Here is a 27423-nt window from a genome sequence, read left to right as displayed (position 1 = left end):
ATAATCTGAACAATATGACCTCGTTTTCTTTGGTAAGCATTTAATAGCTGACACCTACATGAACTCAACAAATGTCCGCCTTCGGTCCGCAGACAGGAGGTGGTGTTTCACTCAGTGGACCTGCAGCAGTTAAATGGATGTGCAGCACACTTTCTCTCTGGCTCTCATTCACATGTCTTTATCAGAGGTCTGCAGCGCTAATCCTCTTAAATCCCAGTCAACAGAGGCGGAGCAAACCTCTTACTGCGTTATACAGTTTTCCTCCACGCATTTACTGTGCGAGCCTGCATGCATGGCCGACGGACTTTACCGCAATGAATAATGTGTTTTTCCGTAGAGTAGCTGTGTGAACGGAGAGTGGGGGACGGAGCAGATGCGGCTCTTGCCATGAGTCGTCCCGGGAAGCAGAGCTTTCAAGCGGCGTTGATCTTTCTGTCCGTCGCCCAGCTGACTGCAGGTACACAGGCTGACAGATCCTCTCTCACTCACTTTGCATGACGTTAATCCAATGCGTTCATTTAGCAAATTACACTATTTTAAGGTTTTGTGTGCTTTATTATACTGCCTACTGTATAAACTGTTGGCTAACCAGGACAATTCATTTGACTTTTAAAACCATCCATATAGGCAGTATGTTCTCAAAAAGCTGCTGTGGGTTACTTAGCACCAAACCAAACACCTTGAATTAAGTTTGTCTAACTTTAAAAAACACGTTTTTTCACAGCCTACCAATAAACTCACTTTTTTATGTTTGAATAGTAAAAACAACTGTATTATTGATGTTATTAGGCTTATTTCTCTTGTTATTAAAGCTCTGGATATATATTTTTAAGAAAATATAAAACCCCTATAAGGTACCTGTTTTTCCATGGTATGTCACAAGTAGGTGTTAATAGACCATGTCTTTTAATTTGTTGTCCAAAATAGCTTTCTTAGAATTAAAAACAACAGAAAGTTGAAATAGTAAAATAGTAAACAGTCAGTTTCATTCCCACTCAGCACTCATGTTGTATTATGGTCAGATCATGTTGTTAGTGTTGTGGGAAAAACATCACATTTGATATTTTCATACAGAAGGATAGCTTTGTTTCATTTACACATATTTATAAAATCTTAATTGTCTTTTTTTGGAGAATACATCTTTGTTGTTTGTTTACAATAGAACTATTTCAATTTGTTTGACTGTATTCACACTAGAGTTGAAGTAAGGTAGAAAATATCAATGATTTGCAGCCATTTCTTATCATACATGATAGTGAACTGAATATCTATTAGTTTTGAACCACTAGTTGGACAAAGCTACTTTGAAGATGTCGTTTTGGAGGGTATATTTTGCACGTTCCATCATTTTCTCACAATTTATAGACCCCACAATTACTCAATAAGGTAAATAATGATTTGGTGAAATGAAAGTGTTATGCTGCATTTGATATCATATCATCATTTTGAATAATATTTTCAGTGGCAGCTGGAAACACAAACACCTCCTTTACATTGCTAGTAAAAAAAAAACTGCCGCTGACTTTTACCTACTGCTGTCTGTGTTTGTCCTGGTGTGTGTTTTGATAAATGGATGTGTGACTGAAAGCTGATAAAGCAGATCAAGTTTAAGACAGCAATGTTTGCAGTGTGCTGACCCATTTTCCTTTGTTTGTGACTACCGATGGTTCAGACTTAGAATCGGACATTAACACTAACTTGAAAACAAGTGGAACACGTGCCTGTTTGACAGCAACGTGTCTGGGAGCTATTATAGTAGCTGTCCAATGGGATGTGTTGGCTTAATTGTTTAAGGGATAAAAGTCTGGACGGCTTTGTCAACATGCATCTCTTGTTTTTAATGCACAGTAAATGATAGAAACCCAATTACTGCACACTTCACTTGGTTAGATATAATTGAATGAGTGTTTTTTCTCTAAGATGTCCTCATAATGCAGGTAAATAAAAAAAAATCAGACTCAAGGACATTTGAAGTACTTCGACATGTTTTCATTGAGTCTTTTATAATAGATCCATTTGACATATGAAGCACAAGTGGTACTTTTCATGACAATGTATTCTTGCTGGAGTACGATCCCCTCAGCAATATACTTTTATAAACTGGAACAGCATCTTAATAATGACATAGAAGGTTGTATGTCTACTTTATGTTGTATCTCAGGGAAGGATTTTTTTCCAAACTGACTCACATATTTGGTTGTACTTTTACATCTCCTCCAGGATTCAGAGAATCTGCAGAGTTAACCAAACCTGTTGGTTCTTGTGGAATAATAGGAACAAACACATATGTATATTTTCCAGGGAGTGTGCAGAATATTTGAGTTGAAACCAACAAGAAGTTTCCCGTGAAGTCAGTGATTGGATTCAACTGTTTGTGACCAAATCTTTCCTGTTATAACTGCTCCATCTACAAAACTGTGTCCACAATGCAGAAAACACGTTTTTTACACCTTCAAGGAGAGAAAGCAATGATTAAAAAAAAAAAAAAAAAGGACTACATCTATTGCAGCTCAAAACTCAAAGCAATTCCATCAACATTTTTCTCCATAGCTGAGCTGTGCTGTCAGACTTGAGATTCATTCTCTTCCACTGGTTTCTGGTTGTCTTCGTGCAGTTTGTAGTGTTTGTTGCAACTTATTCATTATGTTAAAATATACAGTGGTGGAAGAAGTATTCAGATCATTTACTTAAGTAAAAGTACACTGTGAAATTACTCCACTACAAGTAAAAGTCCTGCATTCAAAACTTATTGAATTAAAAGTACAAAAGTATCAGCATCAAAATGTAGTTAAAGTATCAAAAATAAAAGTACTCGTCATGCAGAATGAACCCACTCAGTTTGTTTTATATATTCTAAATATATTATTGTATTATTTGTATTGATGCATTTATGTAAGCAGTGTTTTAATTTTGTATAGACAGGGCTCTTTCTAACTACTTAATAATAAACTGTAAACTTTTGTGAGTTTTAATTGAAGAAAATATATAATAACTTTTAATTTATAATGTTTTTTATTTTAAATCTTGACCTGAAAAGTAACTAAAGCTGTCAGCTAAATGTAGTGGAGTAAAAAGTGAAACATATGCCTTAAAATGTAGTGGAGTAGAAGTAAAAAGTTACATTAAATGGAAATACTTAAGTAAAGTACAAGTACCTCAAAATTGTACTTAAGAACAGTACTGGATCATCAGACATGATGACATCATGTCTGATGACTGAAAGACATCTGACATCTACTTAGTGACATTCCACCACTGAAAATAGACATATGTTCTTATATCTTGTAGCATAAGGACATGAGTGATGTAAGTAATGAGTGGCCAGCATCGTAATATAAGCTTTCAGATGTGTCTCGGAGTCCCTCCAACTGTCCCATTACATGCAACTTCCCTCCAAGTTTGTCATCTCAAGTATATCCTGTTTGACTGATGGCGTTATTAAGAGCTCAAATGCTGATTTTATGTCTTGGACAACGTATCTGGTGGGACCTGGCACTGTTTTCATCACATTAGCAGCACTAAGTTTAGCCTGTGGTTCCAGTGGGGAGAGGGAACATACTAACGTTTCATATTTGGAAGGTGATGTGTCTGCTGGTGGTTGAGAGGCAAATGGTAAATGGACCTGCACTTATATAGCGCTTTTCTAGTCGCTTTGCCACTCAAAGCGCTTTACACTACAGACTGCACTCATTCACCCATTCACACACACATTCATACTGGTGGCAGAGGCTACCCTAAACGGTGCCACCTGCCACCATTGGGAATTCATTCTCACACCGATGAACGCAGCATCGGGAGTAATATGGGGTTCAGTATCTTGCTCAAGGATACTTTGACATGTAGGCTGTGACGGTCAAGGATCGAATACCAACCATCCGATCAGTGGGACACCCGCTCTACCAACTCAGCCACAGGCAGCAGGAGGGTCCACCGCAAGGGTCTCATTCTCATCAGAGGAGGATGCCTCATAATCAGGATCCTCCTCGGCACAGGTGGACTCAGGGAGGGGGGCACTTAGTTAAAAAAGAAGGCAGCAGAGGGACTTAATTAAATGCCCCTATGGTAGATAAGATGATAAAGTGCCCTTCCAGTGTAGAAAACATGGTGCAGTGCCATAGCAGCGGCCCTATTCAGTGTGCTGGTGCCCCACCACATGCAGCTGATTAGGGCTGGGCGATATAGACCAAAAGTCATATCCCGATATATTTAGGCTGAATATCAATATACGATATATATGCCAATATTTTTATCGCAAAGTTAAAGCAAATGTTCAGTCAAAGTCAAAGCCAAATATGACATGTCACAAGTAGTTTTATTGAAACCATTTAAGTGAACATAAATACTGTATAACAACAGAAGTACCTTTAAAAAAAAAAATCAAAGCTCCATAAAGTGCACATTTAAATAAAAAAAATATCTTAAATAAAAATAGCCTATGAAATAAAATAGGCCATTCTTTTTCTGAAAGAAATATATTTATATGAGAAAAGAATAACAAACATTACAAAAGAACTAAATAAGACAAACCCTAGTAAGGGCAGCGTTTTTTATACAAAAGAAAGAAAAAAAATTGAACAATATCAATATATGTGATATGGTCTTATTCCATATCACATTTAAAAATCTATCGATATATTTTTCTATATCGCAAAGTGAAGCCCACTTACTGCACACTTTACTTGCTTAGATATAATTGAATGAGTGTTTTTCTCTAAGATGCCCTCATTTCAGGTAACAAGCTGCATAATGCAGGTGAATAAAAACAAATTAAACTCAAGGACATGTTTTCAACAAGTCTTTTATAATAGATCCATTGGAAATATGAAGCACAAGTGGTACTTTTCATAACAATGAATTCCTGCTGGAGATGTCAGTGGCAGAAAAATTTGCCAATTTGGAACGACATTTAAATAATTACTTAGAAGGTTGTATTTTTACTTTTGTTGCATCCCGGGGAAGGATTTTTTTCCAAACTGACTCATGGTGTTACATATTTGGTTGTACTTTTATATCTCCTCCAGGATTTAGAGAAACTGCAGAGTTAACCAAAACCTCTTGATTCTTGAAATAATAGGAAGGAACACATTTTGGATAATTGAGTTGAAACAAACAAAAAGTTTCCTGTAAAGTCCCGTGATATCTTTTTTTTATATATATATCACCCAGCCCTACATCTCCGCCACTGCTCCTCAGGATTCCCCAAATTACTTTCACTGTCAAAGAGCTGCAACACAACCTAATTCTTGGCAGAAAACATTTGTTTAGATGTCATTCTTTAACTGACAGAGAGCATAAAGACAACGCACACAGAGCAAGAGGGGAAATGATTTAGAAACCTGCTGTGCATGCTTTTCCTATGTCCCTCTCCTATGTTGTGTGAAGCAGAAACCATATTTAACCTCCCCAGTTTGGGAAATATCAGGGGTTCCCTCACTAATAAAGGTAATAATTAGGACCGTAAAGATTATTAAATTGCATGTGATCGTGACTTCAACACCAGCCAAAACAACCAAATAATATAAAACATGTGTAAAATGTTTATATTTCTTCAGCTTTATACAACTAAACAGCTTAGGATCAAATTTACTGCAAAGAGCACTGACGTGTATTAAACAGACCGTTCTACCCCACAAAAATGGCTGTGATGATCGTATGTGCAAGTAGCTCAGAACGACATATTTATGTTTATAGTTAAGCAGCGACATGTCGTAATCATGAAGGGAGCAAAAGAGGAAGTTAGGTGACACAGTATAAAGAGTGACAAAGTCCACATAGAGACGTGGTGGAGATGATCGAATGAATTAATCAAACACAGCACCAAGGAGACAACTGTTGGTATACATTATGAAAACTAAAATCAACAATTACTTAGTTTAACATACATATTTAAGTTAGCTTATGTAACATATTAAACGTAAGTTACGTGTTTAATGTTAGTTAAGGTATGTAACAAACATACAACATACATATGTTAACCCAAACCGTGATCTTTTCCTAAACCTAACCAAGTAATTTTGTTTCAACGATGACCATATCAGTGCCTGAATTGGAGAAAAAAAGGTGCCTGCACCCTAATTTGCATGACATGATCATTGCATGTGTCTTATCACATATGTCTTGTGGGGCAATCAACTTTTTTACAATTTGATCTAATGCTTCTTTCATGTTTCTGGTGGTCAAGGTGCAGATGGTGTGCACATCCCCCATGATCACCTCCACCAGCCTCTTCTCCTCTGTAGTGATTCTCTGTTGTTGTAGACAAGTTTAAATCCGACATATACACACTTCCAGGTCCTGGAGTAAGCCAGTAATTGCAAAGGCTTTCTGTGTGACCTTGTGAAAATCTTGGAGGTGCGTGGTTGTGCACTCTGACCCTTTGCACCCCGGCAGTGATTGTGCAATATTGTCCACACCGCACCGACTGACCATGCTGACCACAAGAAGCATGAAACAAGTGTAAGGAACCTTATCCAACTGCTGCAGTGGTGGGAAAATGTGGTTATGAGGCAAAGGGTCATTTAATGCAGGCTGAGGGTGTACTGAATGTCTGATTTTACAAAAAAATTGTTTGGTTTCTCCCAGTAAATCCTTATGTATAGCCTACGTTGGTATAAATATTAGACTATTAATAAGACTGTTAATAACAACTACAAAATTTCTTAAGAAATTTTGAGTGTGCTTGACTCTGGCCCGTGACTCTACCCATACATTAGATTACGCCCAAACTATAACTCTGACAGCTTCAGCAGACAAATGTATGCGAGAAGACCAATTTTTCAATTTTCTATGTATAAATTATTTCTGTTTGCTTGGTATCTACGGCCTCGAGCACAGTTTCCAAATATATTTTTTCACAAATTTTTCTCTCCCTCTGCACTCTAGCAATGATGTCATTCACTCTAGCCTCTCCATAGGGTAACATTGGGGGGATTTTTTGTTGTGTTCTTGCAGAATAACTTGAAAACCGTTTGCCGAAACCCTTAGAAAAGTCATAGCACACTTGTCATGGCCGAGTCGGTTGATTTGATACCTTTTTAGTGTATGTGCGACCAAAACTCTGGAAGGAGTAGTCGACTGGAAAAAACATGGAAGAAAAACGGAAGAATAATAAAATTAGCAATAAGCCAGGTGAATAGTATTTAGTGTGCTTTTTCAAGCACACTCAATTAGGAGTAAGGGTCCTCATGTTGAGTCAGTACTGGAGAGTATTGGCCCACTTCAGGCACTGAACAATGTGTCGTTGGTCATATATGTTATTTTGGGAGTCATTAACAAACAACCAAAATGACCAAAAAAACGGACGTGTTGAGTAAAAATGTAGGATGCTGAAAACACATCATAATGTTAATCATAGTACAGTATCAGTGTTAAAATAGGGAAAGTCATTAAACACGAAGCAGGAATAGTTATCTGCATTTCTGAGACGTTAAACATTGAGAGCAGTCACATTTTCCCAGATACATAGGAGGGGTTAAAATAAAAAAAAATAAAAAAAGCTTTAAAAACATGAACCTTGTCATTCATTAGTTACAGAGTAACAGTACATTCAAACTTTACTAATCGTTGTCCTTGAGAAAGTTTGTTGCCAAGCAACTCCCTGGTTTGCTGTTAAGAACATTTTTGTCATATTCCAGTCAGGCTTCTCCTTGAACTGAACTCCTGATCTGCTTTGTTGCAGGTTGATTTTCTAAGATGCCTTTCTCACTGCTGGAGGAGCTTTAAAAATCCTTTTAAAAATATAAGAGTGTATATTCTCTTTTTTTCACACTGTCATTAAAGGAAAAGACAAAAGTGTATCGACCCGTTCCATCGTTACTCTCAGTGTTTTTTACACCTGAATGCACTGTTTATTTCTTTAGGAGTATGTTTGCTTGGGTCAAGGTAGAAGGTATTGCCTTTCTCTCAGTATGAAGTGGAACAAAATAGCAGTTCTTCAGTGCTCCTGTGTACAGAATAAGGAAACAGAATAGGGAAGTCAAACGAACTGACACATTGGATAACGTATAATTGAATAACGTGTAGTATTCTTACGGTTTATTTCCAGATTCTTCCAGTGAGCAAGCAGTGCAAGCTTGCTTATCAATCACTCACAGTCTTATCAAACAAAGCCTGACAGCAGCTCCAAGAGGAGCACAAGATTATCTGGGTGTTAAACTAAGAGGCATTACGTTGGTTCCTCCACCTCCAGCCATTTAAGAGCATGTACCTGCTTACGTAACAGGAGCATCCAGACTCTAAAGGGTTAAAGACCACTAGCCATGGCGCGTCTGTGGATGAAGCTGTTTTACAAATCAGTGAATTAACACGTGTCTACTGGGAAGAGTCTGGGAAGAATTAGTCACTAACCATCTTGAGTGGTGTAATTTGTTTCAGGTTTGAGGTGTGTGTGCCAGCTTTGCACCAACCACACCTGTGAGACGACTGCAGACGGCGCGTGCTGGAACTCTGTGATGCTGATTGACGGGAAGGAGGAGACGGTCAAGTCCTGCCTGTCGCCCTCTGAGATGAAGGGCCAGGTCTTCTGCTACAGCTCCAGAAATGTCTCCAAGAGGAACTGCTGCTTCACTGACTTCTGCAACAACGAAACTCTGCACCTACACCCAGGTACAGTTTAGAAGCACAAAGAGGAGCCAAATGACCACAAAAATATACAAAACCACTACAAAGATACACAAAATGACTGCAAAGATGCTAATAAAGCACAAAACAGGCCACTTTTTAGTGATTTTGTGTCTTTTTTGGTCATTTTGTGGCCTTTTTTCGTCATTTTGTGTCTGTTTTTAGTCATTTTGTGTCTTTTTTTTTGTCTACTGACTGAAAATAGACACAAAAAAACCCAAAACATACACCACGTACCACCATAGGTCTTAAAACAACCACTATGAAAGCTAAAATACTCATTATAGACTCAAAATGACCATAAAGAGATGCAATGCCGCTGAGAGATGCAAAAAGAAACCCCAAAAAATGACCTAAGTAGGCACAAAATGACTACAAGCTGACACAAAAAGACCACAGAGAGTCAAAATTACTTGTATGAGACACAACATGACAAAAAACCTGTATACCCAGGTACAGTTTAGAAGCACAAAGAGGAGCCAAATGACCACAAAAATACACAAACCCACTACAAAGATACACAAAATGACTGAAAAGATGCTAAAAAAAGCACGAAAACAAGCCAATTGACTGAAAATAGACACAAAAAACCCAAAACATACAAAAAATGACCCCCATGAGTCATAAAACAACCACAATGAAAGATAAAACGCTCATAATAGACTCAAAATGGCCATGAAGAGACCCGAATATTACTACAAAATGTCTAAAAAATAGATGAAAAATTATCAAAGAGATGCAATACCACTAAGAGATGCAAAAAGAAACCCCAAAAAATGATTAAAATAGGCACAAATGACTACAAGCTGACACAAAAAGACCACAGAGAGTCAAAATTACTTGTATGAGACACAACATGACAACAAAATAGATTAAAACATGCACAAAAAGATGCAAAACTACTACAAATACATACATAAAACAATAAAAAGACTAAAAGTTGAATTTTTGAGAGTTTCTGAGTTTTGGGTGTCGCCAGCGTGGGCGGCCTATGACATGTCTGTGCCCAGGGGGCCCAATTTCTTATAAGCTAATATGATGCTTTTGAAGTGATGCAATGTTGTCTCTTTCTCTGTCTGTCTTCTAACTCATTGTTTTAATGAATGTATTCAAATTCCAAACAATGGAGATGAATATTTCACCTGCAGAAGCCTTGAAAAAAAGAGACAAAAATACCAGAGGAAAGATGGATTCATCCCCTCAGACAGTTACTCAGACAATGTCACGTTGCTCTGTAGTTACAGTAGTCATTCGACAGCAACACCACTCCAATCAGTGTGGGATTTCCCACTCACTCTGGCCCTGGCTAGACGAGGTGGATGCTGATCCGACTAGATCCTGTGACATAACAAATCTGGCAGAGGCAAAGGGACGGCTGTTAGTGATCCTCCCCCTCCCTCCACTGATTTATAAATAAATACTTTGTCAGGCCTCTAGTCCTGCTGCAAGTTAAAAGCCTCTCATGGGTCTGCTGGGTGGAAGTTGGCCTTAAAGCAGAGGGGGATTACTAACACCTGTGGAGACACAATTCAATGGAAAACACTGGGCGGTCACAGTTACATTGTTGCATTACATAAATTATTCTTTCATGTATAGTATTTCTTCCCATTTATTTGTTTGTGTTCATAATTTCATCATCAATGCAGCAGAGTTGGCTGTAAAACACACATCTGATATATTATAATAACTTTATTTATTAGTTATTAAGCGTCTTTGAGTATACAAATTGAATGCATTGTTATAATAGAGAGCCAGACAGTACGGCCAAATAAAAGCAAGACAAAATTAGTGTTATATTAAAAAGTAGAGAGAGAAGAATAATGAAAAAAGGTAAAATAATATCAATAAATTAAATAATTAAATGAATCAATATATAAATGAATAAATAAATGAATAAATACAAACTAAAATAATATAATAATTTAAGGCAATCAAAAAAACAACAAAAAAGATGACATCACATAAAAGCAGATGGGTCTTAAGAAATTATTTAAAAGAAGTCACAAAGACTGTTTTACATTGTTGCAGTACATAAATTATTCTTTCATGTATAGTATTTCGTCCCATTTATTTGTAACTTATTCAGTTTGTGTTCATGTAAATTGCATCACTTATTAAGAATGTAAATCAGATTTGTTAAAGCTGCACTAATCAGTTTTTATTGGCACAGTTAGGAGCAGAAATGACTGTTAAACACTCATCTGATATATTATAATAACTTTATTTTTTAGTTATTAAGCGTCTTTGACTGTCTAGATAAGCGGTATACAAATTGAATACATTCTTATTATAGAGATGGCCAAAATAAAAGCAAGACAAAATAAAAAAAAGAAAGCAAAAGAAACAAAGTCGTAAAAAGAAGACTAATGAAAAACAATAAAAACATGTCAATAAAATAAATAATTAACTACAAACTAAGATAATAATAGCAGTTAAAACACTGCTGCCAAAAAGATGCTGGCTTTACGCTGGAAACCTCCACATACACTTACCAAGCCCCATTTGATTAACACATACAGTACATTGACATAATAAATATGGAGCTTTTAGTGGCAAGAATGCACGGTGCTGGAGTTGATACTATTCTAGCATGGCAAACAATGGCAGATAAGATCAAGGGATTGCTGTTATCATTTTTTTAATTTGCATTTCTTGAACATGGTCTCTCATGTCCTGTAAGAGTTTTATAGAGATCCAAGTTGGGGGGTCGCCGCCTGGTCCCTTTTTTCTTAATTTTTAATTTTTAATTTTTTTAATTTTTAATTTTTTAATTTTTTAATTTTTTAATTTTTTAATTTTTTAATTTTTTAATTTTTTAATTTTTTAATTTTTAATTTTTTTAATTTTTTAATTTTTTTAATTTTTAATTTTTTAATTTAAATTTTTTTCTATTTTAATAAAAAAGAATCTATTTATTTTATTATTATTATTATTATTAGTAGTAGTAGTATTATTATTAGTATTAGTATTATTTTATAATTATAATTATAATTATTATTATTTTATTATTATTATTATTTTTAATTGGATTGCAATGTACCTTTTACTTTTATCGGACTGCTGTTCTGTCTTTAAAAGCAATAAAAAAAGTTGTTCTCAAAAAAAAAAAAATAGCAGTTAAAATAGCAGTTCAGGCAATAAAAAAATTATGAAATCACATTAATGCAGATGGGTCTTAAGAAATGATTTAAAAGGAGTCACGATTTGTGCAAGCCTTATCTCTGCAGGAAGCTCGTACCACAGTGGACGGTCACCTTAGGATTTAATAATGGCCTCGTGAAGTTGACATGGAGCAATATTATCGTCTATTTGGAGTTGTGTGTGTATCTGTCCAATTTCTGTCCCGTAAGTCAGATATTCAGTCATGCTGCCCTGCTGTTTGGTGCAGAACAGGAGCAGGTGTGCAGTGGGTTCATCAGAGCTGGAAAATACAGCAGCCTGCAGAAAAGGGCTTGAGAGAGCAGTTAATCAAATCAGTAAAGTTGTCTGCTGTAAAGCCAAAACAACGAGCACAAAACTAAAATGCTAAAACGCTCTCTGGAGTCAGAGTGCAGAGCGATAATTTTCTGCAGGTCTTTCACCAGGAACAAGCCTCTACACATTATACAGTCATTTGACCCGTTGTTAAAATGTCAATATTGATTTTTGCAGCTTTAAGAAAATGTATCATACTGAGCTTCTTGCTGCATTCACTTTAATTTCAGTGCTTGCAAACACCTATCCCGATCCTTTTTCCTATCCAGTTAATTACTCATGAGCACACCTTTTCTGGCCGACTATTTTCATTATTGATTAATCTCCCAATTATTTTCTCAGCAAATCAATTAAACGTTCCATAAAATATTAGAAAATAGTGAAAACTCTCTCATTATCTAACAGCCCCGAGGTCAAATGTTTGCTTTGATCCACAAAAAACTCCCAGATATTCAGTTAATCATCATACATGATGATTAAAAACTGCTAATATTCACTCTGGAAGCAGTGGGGATTTACTTTTCAATGAATTAATAAGAAAAACTGTGATTATAAATTGATCAGTTATTCCACTAAAAGAAAGGTTTGTTTTTAAAAATATTACCTGTAGGAAAACATAAAGCAAGTCTGTGTAGGTGGGTCACCCAAATCCTAATAGGAAACACTGCTGTATATTGTGTAGGATATATTAAAGACAATAACAGCCATAATATCCTCTTTCTGTATTTTTAACAAAATCTTTACTTTTGACCAGTGGTGGAATGAGTATTCAGATCTCTTACTTCAGTAAAAGTACTAATACCACACTGTGAAAAGACTCCACGACAAGAAAAAGTCCTACATTCAACACTTGATTAAGTAAAAGTACAAAAGTATCAGCATCAAAATTTACAGGTGCATCTCAATATATTAGTCATAAGTGCAGTAATTTCCAGTAGTTCAAGTCAAACAGCTCCAACCAAGTATTGAGTCATAAAGATGGACATCCTTTTCAGAGGCCATTTCCATATTAAACATACTTTTTAAAAATTGGTCTTTTGTAATATTCAAATTTATACTGAATTTCAATACTGAATTTTAGGTCTTCATTAAATGTAAGCCATAATCATTATAATTAGAATAAATGAAATGAATTAGGACATGAAATGTTTCATTCTGTATGTAATGGGCCTATGTATGTGTTATTTCCACTTTTTGAATTGAATTACGGTCAAGGATAATGAATGAATGAGATGCACTTGTACTTCAAGTATCAAAAGTAAAAGTATTTATATGCAGAATGTCCCCACTCAGTATTTATATATTCCAAATGTATTGTTGGATTGCTATTATTGCTTCATTTATGTAAGCAGCATTTTACTGATGTCCATTTAAACTACTTCATATATATTGACATGAATCTAAAGCTGTCAGCTAAATGTAGTGGAGTAGAAGTATAAAGTCACATAAAATGGAAATAGACTGCAAAAAAGGTGTGTCTAAAAACAAGATAAAACACTAAATCTGAGGCTCTGATAAGCATGTTGAATGCTCAAAATAAGAAATTAACTCTTAAAACAAGATACATTATCTAACACTTGTAAAACTAAAGTTTTTTTTATCTTGGTAAGAAACAAATAATTTACAGTGCACTCTGCTCGGGCCAGTTCATCGCTGCTGGCAGCTTTAATTTATCTTTAAGAGTTAATTTCTTCTTTTAAGCTTATTTCTAGATTTAATCATCTTAATTTAAGAAATCTTGTCAAGTGAAATTATCTGTCCATGCAGCAAGATAATTTCCCTCAGATTTAGTGTTTTATCTTGTTTTTAGACACACCTTTTTTGCAGTCACTCAAGTAAAGTTCAAGTACCTCAAAATGATACTTAAGTACACTACTTGAGTAAATGTACTTTCCACCACTACTTTTGACCTAACACATGATGGTCCCCTTCTTATTTCTAACACCAAATTAAAAGAAAACAACTAAAGAAAACAAAAAAGGAAAGGAAAAAAATAAATGACCCCCCTCACTGATTTATTCATCTTAAGTAATTTGAGTTAGATGGCAAAGTCAGACTCTGGTCCAAATCAAAAGTAGAGGTGATACTGGAGATTTAAAGTGTAAAGTGCTGCAGACTGTTGATGAGATGGGTCAGGGCAGCACCCTCAGGCTGTGATGGTGCTGACTGTGAATGAGGACACCAGAATCAATCTGCTCCTCTGCTCTGCTTAATATCAGCATGTGAGCTCATCCAGCGTGCTATTAGTTTTCTACACACAAACACAAAATGTTTGTTGGTGCCCTTGCTCTGACTTATGTAAAGGCCTTGAATTGTAGAATGCATTTCTCATTTATAAGGTAAAGTTTGTGGTTAGTGGTTGTGTGTAGCTGTATTTTCTACACTGATGGGGAGAGTTTAGAGTCTTTGAAGTGGAGTGGTGAGATTCATAGTCAGTGTGTTGCTTTAGGTAGATGGTGGTCAGCACACCCTCAGTTTGAGAAGCAGGCAGGAGGACTGAAATAGAAGCAGAGAAATGTACAGCAGAGGACAGGGGCAGCACTGTCAGTTTAAGTGTACACTATATTTAGGCTATTTTCACTGCTTTACCTGCCTGCTTTACCGACAGCTGTGTTTTAAGTTTCGCAGGGAGGAACTGAAGTTGGTATCTATGCAAAGCAACCAGACTCCATTAGGGGTGTGCCATATCGTATCGTTCACAATAATATCGGTATATTTTTTTATGGTTAAAAAAATGCATATCATGATATTGGCAACGTTCTTACTTGATATAGTGGTTAAAGTTGTTTTAATCACAAAAAGCTACTTACTCCCTGTCGCTAAACACATGCAGCTTTCAAAATAAGAGCACAGTGTGTTAAGAGAAGACTGTCAACATAAGATGCCTTAAATAAAACATACAAGAACCTTTATTCTCCTTTACAAAATGTCATTAAAATATGCCCCCGGAACCCCTAAATGGTTATTTTTATTATTTGCTCATTCTCAAGAGTCAAGAGTAAAATTTTGTGTTTGGCAACTGTTGAGATTTGCACTTCAAACTACATTTTAGATTTTTGATTATTTATACAGACTAAAAAAAAATCATATTTTCTATATCTTTTTAAGTATTTCCTAATATCGTCAAGGATATCATTATCGCAAAAATAGCCTGCAATATCGTGATATTCTTTTAGGGCCATATCGCCCAACCTTAGACTCCATTGACAAAACCAGCAATTTTACCAAGGGGCCCAGATGGGATTTTTTTAAGTGGAGGGGACGAAGCTCACCAAATGTTTTCAACTCAATTAGTTATTTTTCCACTCCATGCCTTAACCAAAATATGTTTTATTTAAGCATTTTTAAATGAACTGTAGTGTAAACAACAACCAACATATTTACATAAAATAAGTTTGTAAAATTCATGAAATTCCCAGTGTAGCCAAACAAATTTACTGACTCAATGAAGGACCCAAAAACATCTCTCCTCCTTTCATTACCCTGAACATACTGCTGGGCAATTTGTTGTCTGTCAGGATTTTCTCAGACTATGATGGGGGACCCAAATAGAGTAGGGGGGTTTCTTGATAATAACCACAGTCATTATCAAGAAAACCATGGAAGATGTCTAAATATCTGCTCTTAAATTAAACTCCTAGGAGCTATTTTTGTTGTTATCTTTATATTTGTCCTAAGAAATGTACCTCTAGTTTCTTCCACGCATTAAAATGAACAAGAAATTGAAGAAATGAATGGTCTAATATTTTTTTCCACGACTGTATATAAAATGACTGTATATAAAATGACCAAAATTGGTGTTTTTGTCATTAGAGTCTGGTCGATTTAAAGAGAGTGTAGATGGATTTGATGGTTCTAGTTTCCCGTCAGAAAAGGTTGTCTCACAAGGCAAAGTATTAAAATGTAATCTCGTCTTGGGATGTTCTTTGACCTAACCCTATTAACACCTTGTTCTGCAATCCCCAATTTCCAAACATTTGTTTTGCTGTTGAGTCAGACAGTATAAAAGTAAAAAAAATGACTGCTGAGATTAATTCCTTGACCCATGTAGAGTCACCTCAAAGCCAATCAACAGTTCACAGAAGGTCTTTAGCCACTGGGCCAGAGGAAAGTTTTGTTTTGCGTCATGTCTGCTGAGCTCCAGATGGACACATGGCAGGATGTGTATTTAGGTAAAAGGCTAAAGATTTCTTAGGAAACTGTGGTTTAGTTCACGACGTGTTGCATATTGGGCCATCTGCAGATGTTGCATGTTTAAAGCACTCTTGAGGACATTTCATGCTTTGGGGGGATTTGAGAAGATAAAAAAGCGAAAGAAACATAGATAAGGTTTGATGGGTTCAAGGAGTTCTGAGATCCTTTAACCCTCCTGTTATGTTGCGGGTCAAATTGCCCCATTACAGAGTTTAAAAATATAAAAACGTCATGTAAAACCATTGTATTTCATATGTAGGTCTTACCAATGTACATAAAAAAAGTTTTAACGTGCATTTTTTAATGAAAAACAAGTGAATTATCCTCATTGAACCATGATCTGTGAGAGGTAAAGAACACCATCTTCAAGAAGAAAAAGAGGCGGCCCTGCCCCTTTTTGTAGAGACCATCAGTGTTTAGGGACCAGTCCAACTTATTATCCAGGTATACACCTAGAAACTTAGAATTTGGCACCACCTCCATGTCCACCCCACAGGTATTCACTGGCTGAAGGGGGGCTTGAACCTGCGGAAATCTCTGATCATTTCCTTAGTCTTTGAGGTGTTCAGTAGGAGATAGTTCTTGTGACTCCAGTCACTGAAGGCTTTTATCAGATCCCTATATTCAGTTTCCTGTCCATTCCTGATACACGCCACAATAGCAGTGTCGTCGGAGTACTTCCGGATGTGGCAGGACTCAGAGTTGTATTTGAAGTCCGCTGTGTACAGTGTGAACAGGAGTGGAGCCAGAACAGTGCCTTGTGGAGCCCCTGTGCTGCTCATTAATGTCCCAGAAACACAGTTCCCCAACCTGACATACTGAGGTCTTCCTGTCAGGTAATCTGAGATCCAGGAGATAAAGGAAAGATCCACTCTCATCTCTGTGAGCTTGTTTTGAGTTTGTTGGGTAATAAATGAGAAATAAACAATGTTTATTGGGATTTTTTAGTTTCTGACACTTGGATAATTAAACATGCCCCGGGTCAAATTGACCCACAAATATTATTGCTTTTCCTGAGAAACAAACACAACAGGAGGGTTTATAAAGTTAACATGAGGCTATACAGCCATTTAAGTGAAGTTTAAATCAAGTTGGTATCTTCCAAAAATGATTTATTCTTTGTATTTTCTTAAAGCTAAATACTTTGCTACAATGCTCTGCAGTGCTCACTCTTCATTATGTTGTCAGCATGTCTTTAAATCTCATCACAGCGCCCACCAGCTCTGCTATTTTTGTTTATGTCCAGGTGTCCACTGTCCACCCACAGACAGAATGAAGGTCAGACAGGGAAATGCCAGGTTACACTGTTGAACCAAAGCCACAATTTATTCTCATAGTGCACCCGTTGATCATCCGCCACTTATTGAAAATGAAGCAGAATATTGTAAGAAAGGAAATGCATTTTGATTTTAGGAGAAATGGTTCCTGGCACTTAAAGCTTCTGCCTCTGTATCTCTTTATTACTTTTGATTAATGACATTTATGAGCAGTGATAGAAATTTCTGGTGGTCTGGGAAAACGTTTTTTGGCAGTCTAAACTTTGCTTCGGCCAAATGTTCAATTTCCGTCGCTCTAAATTTTAAAAATGTCTACAGGGTGATGGCTTCATTTTGCTGAGTTTGTGTGAGGATCATAAAAGTGTTTCTCTGAAATATAGTTCATCATTTTGTTACAGCAGTAGTCAATGTTGGGGAAACTAACAGCAAAGCTAATCTTGGTAGAATTTGGGTTAATTTCACTAAAGCTACTCAAAAAAGTAGCCAAAAAAACCCCAAATTGACAAAAAACTTATTTTCAGTTGATTTGGTTTCATAAAACAAATTCAGCATATTTCCCAGTATAAGTTGCCATAATACCTGAGTTTGGACTATGATAAATTAGCTTTCAGGTAAACTTGCTTTATACACTGCACTGGGTGTCTAAAAACAAGATAAAAACACTAAATCTGAGGAAAATCATCTTGCTGCATGGACAGATAATTTCACTTGACAAGATTTCTTAAATTATGATTGTTGAAATAAGCATGTTGAAGCATGTTGAAGTTATCCAACACTTGTAAATCTAAAGTTTTTTTTTATCTTGGTAAGAAACAAATAATTTGCAGTGCACTCTCCTCGGGCCAGTTCATCACCGCTTGCATCTTTAATTTTTCTTGTTTTAAGAGTTAATTTCTTGTTTTAAGTGTACAACATGTTTATTTCTAGATTTAACAATCTTAATTTAAGAAATCTTGTCAAGTGAAATGATCTGTCCATGCAGCGAGATCATTTCCCTCAGATTTAGTGTTTTTATCTTGTTTTTAGACACTCCTTTTTTGCAGTGTAGAAGGTGGGAGTATTGCACCAATCAGGATTACTTAGTTAACCAGGTAGCTTCTAACATAGCATGCAACAACTTGTCTGAACATTTGTTCAGAAGGTTTATCCATGACGACGCCATCATTATGTAAGCACTGAGCAATGCTTGCCCTTTGCACCTGTGGGCACTACACAAAGGTCAAAGGTTAAGTGTGTGGTAGCTTTCTGATAAATGCATTAGCTGGGAAAGCATTCACAGCAGTCATTGAGTAAAAAAAAAATCCTTTCCTTTATTGCCCTTTTTTTAAAAATAGTTTGTGTTAAACTACTTGAACCACTGTGAAAACATAGCTGAACTACCAACAGCTACTCTATAATGTAATTAAACTAATAGTTTAATAGTTTAATTACATTTCTGACCACTAACAGTGGTCCAGTGAATTATTTTAAGTCACTTCTCAAAACATATTTTTACAGACTTGCATTCACGTGATGTTGGTCTTTTTAACTTGTGTGGTATTTCTTCTTCTTCATTGTTGGTTTCTTATTTTTGCATGAGTTTTATTCATGCTTATTCTGTCAAAGCACTTTGTGAACGCTGTTTTTAAATGTGCTATATAAATAAAGGTATTATTATTATTATTATTATTATTATCATTATAACTGAATGACAGTAGAGTCTGTCTTGGTAAGTTGAGAAGATGGTTTCATTCATGACACAAAATAATCAATAACGACCACCAGAGGGTGCAACAGTCATGTGGAGCTCAGAGATGAACATATTCCCTCTCATTCTGCTGATTCTTTGTCTTAATGATTAAATTTCAGGGAACGATGACGTGCTAACATGTCGGCTACATTGTCATGTTGTATGTATGTGTCTGTTTACAGAGAGGCCTTTGGAAGAGCCCGGCTGGAGCAGGGTGCAGCTCTCTGTGGTCATCCTCGTCCCCTCCTGCCTGTTGTGTATGGGGATCCTGCTGGGCGTGTTCGTTGTGCAGGGCAACCGCTGTGCCTACAGCAGAGCCCACAAGCAGGACCCAGAGGAGCCTCTGGACGATCAGATGCTAATGTCCCCCGACAAATGTCTCAAAGATCTCATCTATGACATGAGCACCTCGGGCTCCGGATCAGGTGAGACATACGCCACCAGGCAGAAATCTTAACTGAAACTTCCCCAGTCCGTGATTTGCATTAAGTTATATTTTTGTATTACAATTTTTTTTGGAATGTTGTGTTTAATTATGCAAAATTTTTATTATTTAATGCTAACTTTTGGTGAATCTAGGACAGGGGTTGGCAACCTTTACCAACAAAAGAGCCATTGTTGGCCAAAAAAAAAAGAAAAAATCTCTTTTTTTGCCTTACAACAAAGATAAAACAGCCTTAATTGGAGCCTTATTAGCCTGGCAACATTACTAATAGGTCATAATGAGCAGTTATTAAGATGGTTTTGTCAGAATGCAGTGAGGACACAAGAGCAAATGAGAGGCTAGACTCCTGAGAAATATCTGAGGAAAGCTAGCCTGGTGAGGGAAACTCAAAATTAGACTTGAAATTGGCTAAATTTAGAGGTTAAGGTGTCGGGCTGCAGACTTTCAAAAGCTATGATGCACATTTAAGTTGACTAAAATGTTTTAAAAAAATGTTTTACTGCTGTTTATAAACCACATTTTTACAATTGAAGAATACAAATTCATTTGGGCATACATCAATGATAAATTAAAATTATAATGTAAAAAAAACCCAAAAACGTATTATTTCGTATAATTCTTTGGTCATCCTCTAATCATTTAAATTTTGCTAATTAGGGCCAAGTATGAAAGTCACAAATTTATCAGATTAAAAGTGGCAAATCTAGGAGAAAAAAGGGAGATCTGATCTAGAAGAAATGTGCAGATGCGAATTTACAAAGTGCAGAAAAATAAACATAAATGTGTATTTTACTCTCTCCAAGTCTGAAAGAAGACATGTTATGGAAGCAAAATAGCCCCAAATTCAAATTGACCAGTGCATGAATAAAACAATGTTTTTGCCTGTAGCGTCTCAGCTAATGTGATGACTCAACAAAACTTGATAAATGTCAAGAAAGTGATGTGGTTGCATATCAATATCAATGTGTTGCTGCTTTGTGTCTTGCAGGTCTGCCACTTCTGGTGCAGCGGACTATAGCTCGGACCATCGTCCTGCAGGAGACCATTGGGAAGGGTCGGTTCGGGGAGGTGTGGCGGGGAAAGTGGCGAGGAGAAGATGTGGCGGTGAAGATCTTCTCCTCCAGGGACGAGAGGTCGTGGTTCCGCGAAGCAGAGATTTATCAGACAATCATGCTCAGACATGAGAACATCTTAGGCTTCATTGCTGCTGACAACAAAGGTACCAGAGTCAGATAACCAAATTCAATCAAGTCCACATCAGAAGATAAATGTGCCAACTCGTGTATTATTTGCTGTGTGCTGCAGATAACGGCTCGTGGACCCAGCTCTGGTTGGTGTCAGAGTACCACGAGCATGGCTCCCTGTACGACTACCTGAACAGGTACACAGTGTCTTTGGAAGGCATGGTGGTCCTCGCTACGTCCATCGCCAGTGGGCTGGCACACCTCCACATGGAAATCATTGGAACACAGGGTGAGGATACGAAAATAAAGAACAATCATTAGTGGACACTGACCTCATTTTGGGGGATTTAAATAATGATGTGTGTGCAGTAAATCCACCATATACTAAAAAAAAGGTGTCTAAATACAGATGCATCTCAATAAATTAGAATATCATAGAAAAGTTTATAGATCCATTACACACAGAATAAAACATTTCATGTCTTAATTTATTTAATTTATTCTAATTATAATGATTATGGCTTACATTTAATGAAGACCTAAAATTCAGTGTCTCAAAAAAATGTAATATTACTAAAAAAATATTTTAAAAAGTATCTTTAATATGTTAATGTTGGCCTCTGAAAAGTATGTCCATCTATATGACTCAATACTTGGTTGAGGCTATTTGACTTGAGCTACTTGAAGTGGACTTTTCCATAATATTCTAATGTATTGAGATGCACCTGTACCTGCGTTTTGTAGTAAGGGTAAAATAACGTCTAATGGGAGCAGATTTTGTATCTGAAGAGATGTTATACAGCATGAAAGAATATTTTTTTTCCACTCCAGTAGTCATGAATTATTATTCTATTTCTATCCTTCACTGAAAGATGACTCATTTTGTCTACTTTTTTTTTAATGAAGTATAAAACCTTGTTTGCGGCTCCTTGGTTCTAGGGAAACCTGCCATTGCTCACAGAGACCTGAAATCAAAAAATGTCCTGGTGAAAAAGAACGGCACAGCAGTCATCGCAGATTTGGGTCTGGCTGTGAAACACGACTCCAGCACCAACTCCATTGACATCCCGTCCAACCACAGAGTGGGAACCAAGAGGTTAGATTTAGCTCACAACACAAAATGAACACACACACAAAATAGAAATAGAAAATCGAACTGAAATGACTTCAAACCTGGTCTCATTTATTTGATGTGCTAGATTTCCCATGGAGTCTACATGGCAGCAGGGTTAAAGTTGCCCGAGCAGCCTATTTGCCCTCTTTGGCTGAGCTGCCCCTCTGGAGGGAGCTCATAATCACTAAAGTTAGACTAAATTGAATCCCCATGTCATGCAAACTTTTATTACTTTTTGATAGTCATGCCTCAGGGGGACACAGAGATAGAAAAAAGTAGCAAAGTGATGCCCTTTGACCCCTGTCATGTGACACTTTGGCATCCAAACTTCTTAGGCTTAGGTTTTTAAAATTGTGGAAATAATTAATGACAAATGTTATGACAATATTGTCGGGGTTTCCCTTATTTCAGCTTAGATCAGCAGCCCAGCCGCAAAATGTCTGTACACGTCCCTGCATAGTAGCAGTGGTGGAGGAAGTATTTAGATCTCTCACTTCAGTAAAAGTATTAATACCACACTGTGAAATTACTCCACTACAAGTAAAAGTCCTGCATTCAAAACTTACTGAAGTAAAAGTAAAAAGTATCAGCATCAAAATGTACCTAAAGTATCAAAAGTATAAAAAGTTATGCAGAATGAACCCATTCAGATTGTTTTATATATTCTAAATATATTATTGGATTATTTGTATTGGTGCATTTATTTAAGCAGTGTTTTGATTTAGTAAAGACAGGGCTCATTTTAACTACCTCATATACTTTTATGAGGTGTCATTTAAAAACAAATGTCTAATCACTTTAAATCAAACTCAAATTACCTGGGGGCCGCTGGAGGCAGTATCAAAATGATCCAAAAAAGACACAAAATTACTAAAAAAAAAGACACAAAATGACAGAAAAAAGACACAAAATGACTGAAAAAACACTAAATTACTTAAAAAAGAAACAAAATGACCAAAAAAAGACACAAATTACAAAAAAAAGACACAAAATGATCCAAAAAAAAGGACAGAATTACCAAAAAAGACACATAGTGATTTAAAAAAGACACAAAATGACCCAAAAAAGACACAAAATTACAGAAAAAACTAAATAACTTAAAAAGAAACAAAATGACCAAAAAAAGACACAAATTACAAAAAAAAGACACAAAATTATTTTAAAAAGATAAAAAATTACAAAAAAAAGACACAGAATTACCAAAAAGTTACAAGTAACTGAAGCTGTCAGCTAAATTTAGTGGAGTAAAAAGTATATTTTCCTCAAAATGTAGTGGAGTAGAAGTATAAAGTTACATAAAATGGCAATACTCAAGTAAAGCACAAGTACCTCCAAATTGTACTTGAGTACAGTACTTAGTAAATGTACTTAGTTACATTCCATCACTGCATAATATTCAGCCTCTGAAAGTCTCCATAGTCAACCTGTTTTAAAAGTTTTTTGGCCAGTACTATTAATTGGCTCACAACGTGAAGTGAGCCAGCTTATTAGGCACTGTTTTCTGCAAGAAAAGCAGATTCCATAATCAAAGGGTTTCTTAACAGTTAGCTGGGTGTGCACACAGTGCAACGCTGAAATAATGAGTGTTGTTGGAGGTCTGCTGACAGAAATGCCTGACAAAAGTCTTGTAAGTTATTTTGTATTAGAAGGCAAATAGGATTGATGCAGGCATGATACACGTAGTTACTGTAAAGACACACATTTCTGGTTAAGTGACACAGAAACATATGTATTAATATAAATGAAGCTTAAACTCTGTAGGTGTCAGGGTTCCTACATGTGCTGGAAAACCTTGAAAACACTTGAATTTTAATGTGGTGATTTTAAGGTTTGAAAAAAAAACTACTGAAATTTAGATTACATAGAATATCATGTCTGCTTTCAATCAGGTGAATACTGTCCTGGAACATAGTTGTGGTTCTTTATAGAACAATAACATTTCATTTTATGTGATGAATTGAAATATTCATTATACAGAAATATACTGTATGCACTCTGTATATATATATACAGTCATGGAAAAAATATTAGACCACCCTTGTGTTCTCTAATATCTTGTTCATTTTAATGCCTGGTACAACTAAAGGTACATTTGTTTGGACAAATATAATGATAACAACAAAAATAGCTCATAAGAGTTTAATTTAAGAGCTGATATCCAGCCATTTTCCATGGTTTTATTGATAATGACCAAAATCATTATCAAGAAAACCATTGGAAATGTCTAGATGTCAGCTCACAAATTACTAATTAACTCTTATGAGCTATTTTTTTTGTTATCATTATATTTGTCCAAACAAATGTACCTTTAGTTGTACCAGGCATTAAAATGAACAAGATATTAGAGCTAACAAGGGTAGTCATATATTTTTTTCCATGACTATATATATATATATATATATATATATATGTATATATATGCTTGATTTTGGAAAGTTTTAGGAACCCAGTGTGTAGGATTTCATTTTTTTGACTTTGGCGACTCCTAGTGGTAATATCAAGATAAACACTAGATTGAGACTATTTTTGTGAGTGCTGTCAGTGTTGATTTTTAAAGATGATGTATTTGTTCAAGTTCCCAGAAACCCGAATGTTTAAATCTCTCTTCAGAGTGCTGAGCTGAGCTTGTTTTTCTTCTGCATTTATGATTTCCAGTTCAGAGCAACAAACCCACACAAACATTAGTTAGGGAAAGAAGTGCTGGGCTTTTTATTTCATTAGGTCTTAATCATTTTGTCCTCTGCAGGTACATGAGCCCAGAAATCCTGGACGAGACAATCAATACTAGCAACTTTGAGTCATTCAAGAGGGCGGATATCTACTCGCTGGGCCTGGTGTTCTGGGAACTGGCTCGCCGATGCTCCGTTAGAGGTCCTTTAAATGACACACGCACATATACACACAACCTGTTTGTCGATGATTATAGACACTTTAATGGATACGTCATGGCACTAATAGTACAGAGGCTGATAAACCAAGCCAATAACATGTTGTAAGTGTCGTGTTTTTGTCACTTGCACACTAATTTAAGATTTAGATCCTTATGTTCTTTAGTACACTACAGATAATCAGTGTCATGCGTCATTACGTGGGTGACAAAAAGCATGACAAACAAACTGTCTCATCTTTTCTGCAGGACTTAATGAAGATTTCCAGCTGCCTTATTACGACCTGGTGCCTTCTGATCCGACCGTGGAGGACATGAGGAAGGTGGTGTGTGAGCAGAAACTCAGACCCAACGTCCCCAACCAGTGGCAGAGCTGTGAGGTGAGCCGGCAGGATGTACAGTCATTTATGTGTCATCATGTAAAATCGTTATCACGGACAGTATGATATTAACGCATCACTAATGTGTGCATGTGAGAGACAGATACCTACGGAGCTCACAGCGCTGCAACTCAAGAAAAATCATGCAAATACACAAAACACAAGCAAATTGAGAAAACATCTTCATCAATTTGACAACACAAGCACAGCATTTAGAAAACACAATAAGAACACAATAACTGCAAGAAAAAGACAATAAGAATAAGAAAGTCTTTGCTGTGCTTTTTCCTATTGTGTTGTGGTCTTGAGAACCAAGGGATGAAATAGAAATAAAAATAGCCGAAGAAATAAAATCTTCGTAATATCCAATCTTTTTCCAATGACAAAATTAAACTATATCAATATATGCAAAATGGTCTAATTCCATATCACATTTAAAGATATATTGATATATCGACCAGCCCTAGGAAGCATCTATCACAGTAGTTTTATTGACATAGTTTGTGCTGAAATTAATGAAACAGACTGAAGTTACATATTTTAACATTTGAGACTTATTAGAGCAACCAAATAGACATTGGAAAAACACCAATTTAACAAAACAGGATAGTTAATATTTGTGTCTTCTTTGTCAGGTAAATTGATGACAACATATAAACATCTTCTAATGCACAACATGGGTCAAAAATCACATTGTGCATTAGAAGCGTAGTGATAAAAAAAGGGTTTTTATTGAAAAAGTAAGAAATGAAAACAAAAAATGAGGATGTATGATGATCAAAAACAAGTTATTTGAGGAAAACCTGCAATACTGAATGATGAAATTAATTTATTGCAAAGATATAGAATATAAAAAATTAGTCGGGTCACTTTAGACCCATTTTGTGCATCAAAGGGTTAAAACAGCCCATTTGAACTGTGATGAGATTGGTCATCTCAGAAAAAAAAGGACTATAACTATATGTACAGTAGGGTTGTCACGATACTAAAATTTTCAACTCGATACCGATACTCAGGAAAATATTCGATACTCGATACCACTGTCGATACCACAAGGATAAAACCAAAGATTTAACAGAAATATTTTTAGAAACTGCAACTATGGCAACAAGCTTCAGATACTCGATACTTTTTAAAATGAGTATTGTATCCGGATACAACGTTTTAGCATCAATACTTTTTTTTGGGTATCGTTACTTTTGACAACCCTAATGTACAGTGAACTCAGATTTTTCCGTCTTTTTGATAATTGAGAAATGGAAGATTTGACGTGCATATAACTAAAGCTGTTAGTATTTGTGTTATTCAGATATATTTAACATTTTGGCTCTTTTCTCTAAATAATCCCTGTTGGTGCACCAGGCTCTGCGTGTGATGGGCAAGCTGATGAGAGAGTGCTGGTACGCCAACCCTGCTGCTCGGCTCACTGCTCTGCGGGTCAAGAAAACTGTGTCTCAGCTCTCCGTCATCAAGGACATCAAAGATTAGCTTCATTTGTCGCCCTGCAGATCAGCACTGGTGCTGGCACTGGTGCAGCACGACGGACTGAGAGTTGTTGGAAGCAAACTGGGAGCTGTCTAACGGCCTGAGGCTGCCCTCTTCAGGACGCAGACACACTGTTCACCCTCAGAGAGCAACTGCAGGTTGTTTTTGGTGCCAAAGTATTGTAGAGGCCGTCTGTGGCTGCTTTGCACATAGACGCCTAATTAAAAAAAAAGAAAAAAGAACCAAACAGATGGTAGGAAGAGCCATATGAAGTAAGAATATGTATAATGTATGTAAAGATTGTTTTTGCTACCTCAGACATTTAAGTGCCCAAAGCTTGAAGTTGCACATTGTGATGTTTTTTGTGCCATATCTCTTTTAAAACACAGTATTGCTGAGTAGTTAGTTTGCTAACTGACAATCACAAAGGATACTGGATAAGACACAGACAGACTGTCCCTGATAATCTGAATTTTAAAGTGTTTAAAGTGCTTTTGAATAGTTAAACAAGTGTGCATTTTCATATGGAAGTCACCCTTTATCTAAATATGTCCATGTGGGACATTTAAAGTTCTGATTATTGATTTATAATCCTTATGGCTCCATGGATGGTAATGACAGTTGGTCCTGTTGGT

The 27423-nt window shown here is 36.2% G+C and overlaps 1 protein-coding gene across 1 annotated transcript; it reads left to right on the top strand.

Moving 5' to 3' along the window:
• The first annotated feature begins 252 nt into the window (after positions 1–252).
• LOC131979483 (activin receptor type-1C) lies at positions 253–27298 on the top strand. The gene is made up of 9 exons (XM_059343479.1): positions 253–457; positions 8374–8604; positions 19476–19718; positions 20727–20957; positions 21044–21211; positions 21862–22018; positions 24783–24907; positions 25173–25303; positions 26666–27298. Exons 1-9 carry the CDS (start codon positions 388–390, stop codon positions 26789–26791), a joined length of 1482 nt encoding a protein of 493 aa, XP_059199462.1. The 5' UTR covers positions 253–387; the 3' UTR covers positions 26792–27298.
• The last annotated feature ends 125 nt before the right edge of the window (positions 27299–27423 follow it).

Source organism: Centropristis striata, chromosome 10 (assembly GCF_030273125.1).
Source record: "Centropristis striata isolate RG_2023a ecotype Rhode Island chromosome 10, C.striata_1.0, whole genome shotgun sequence".
NCBI lineage: Eukaryota > Metazoa > Chordata > Actinopteri > Perciformes > Serranidae > Centropristis > Centropristis striata.
The sequence above is the reverse complement of the archived record's forward strand: the minus strand, read 5'-3'. Positions and strand labels throughout refer to the sequence as shown.

Bases quoted from the DNA above. Each gene is read 5' to 3' on its own strand.
- LOC131979483 (XM_059343479.1), top strand. From the start codon at position 388: ATGAGTCGTCCCGGGAAGCAGAGCTTTCAAGCGGCGTTGATCTTTCTG. The intron at 19,719-20,726 runs GTGAGACATACG...TGTGTCTTGCAG, and splicing joins CACCTCGGGCTCCGGATCAG to GTCTGCCACTTCTGGTGCAG. The intron at 20,958-21,043 runs GTACCAGAGTCA...TGTGTGCTGCAG, and splicing joins CATTGCTGCTGACAACAAAG to ATAACGGCTCGTGGACCCAG.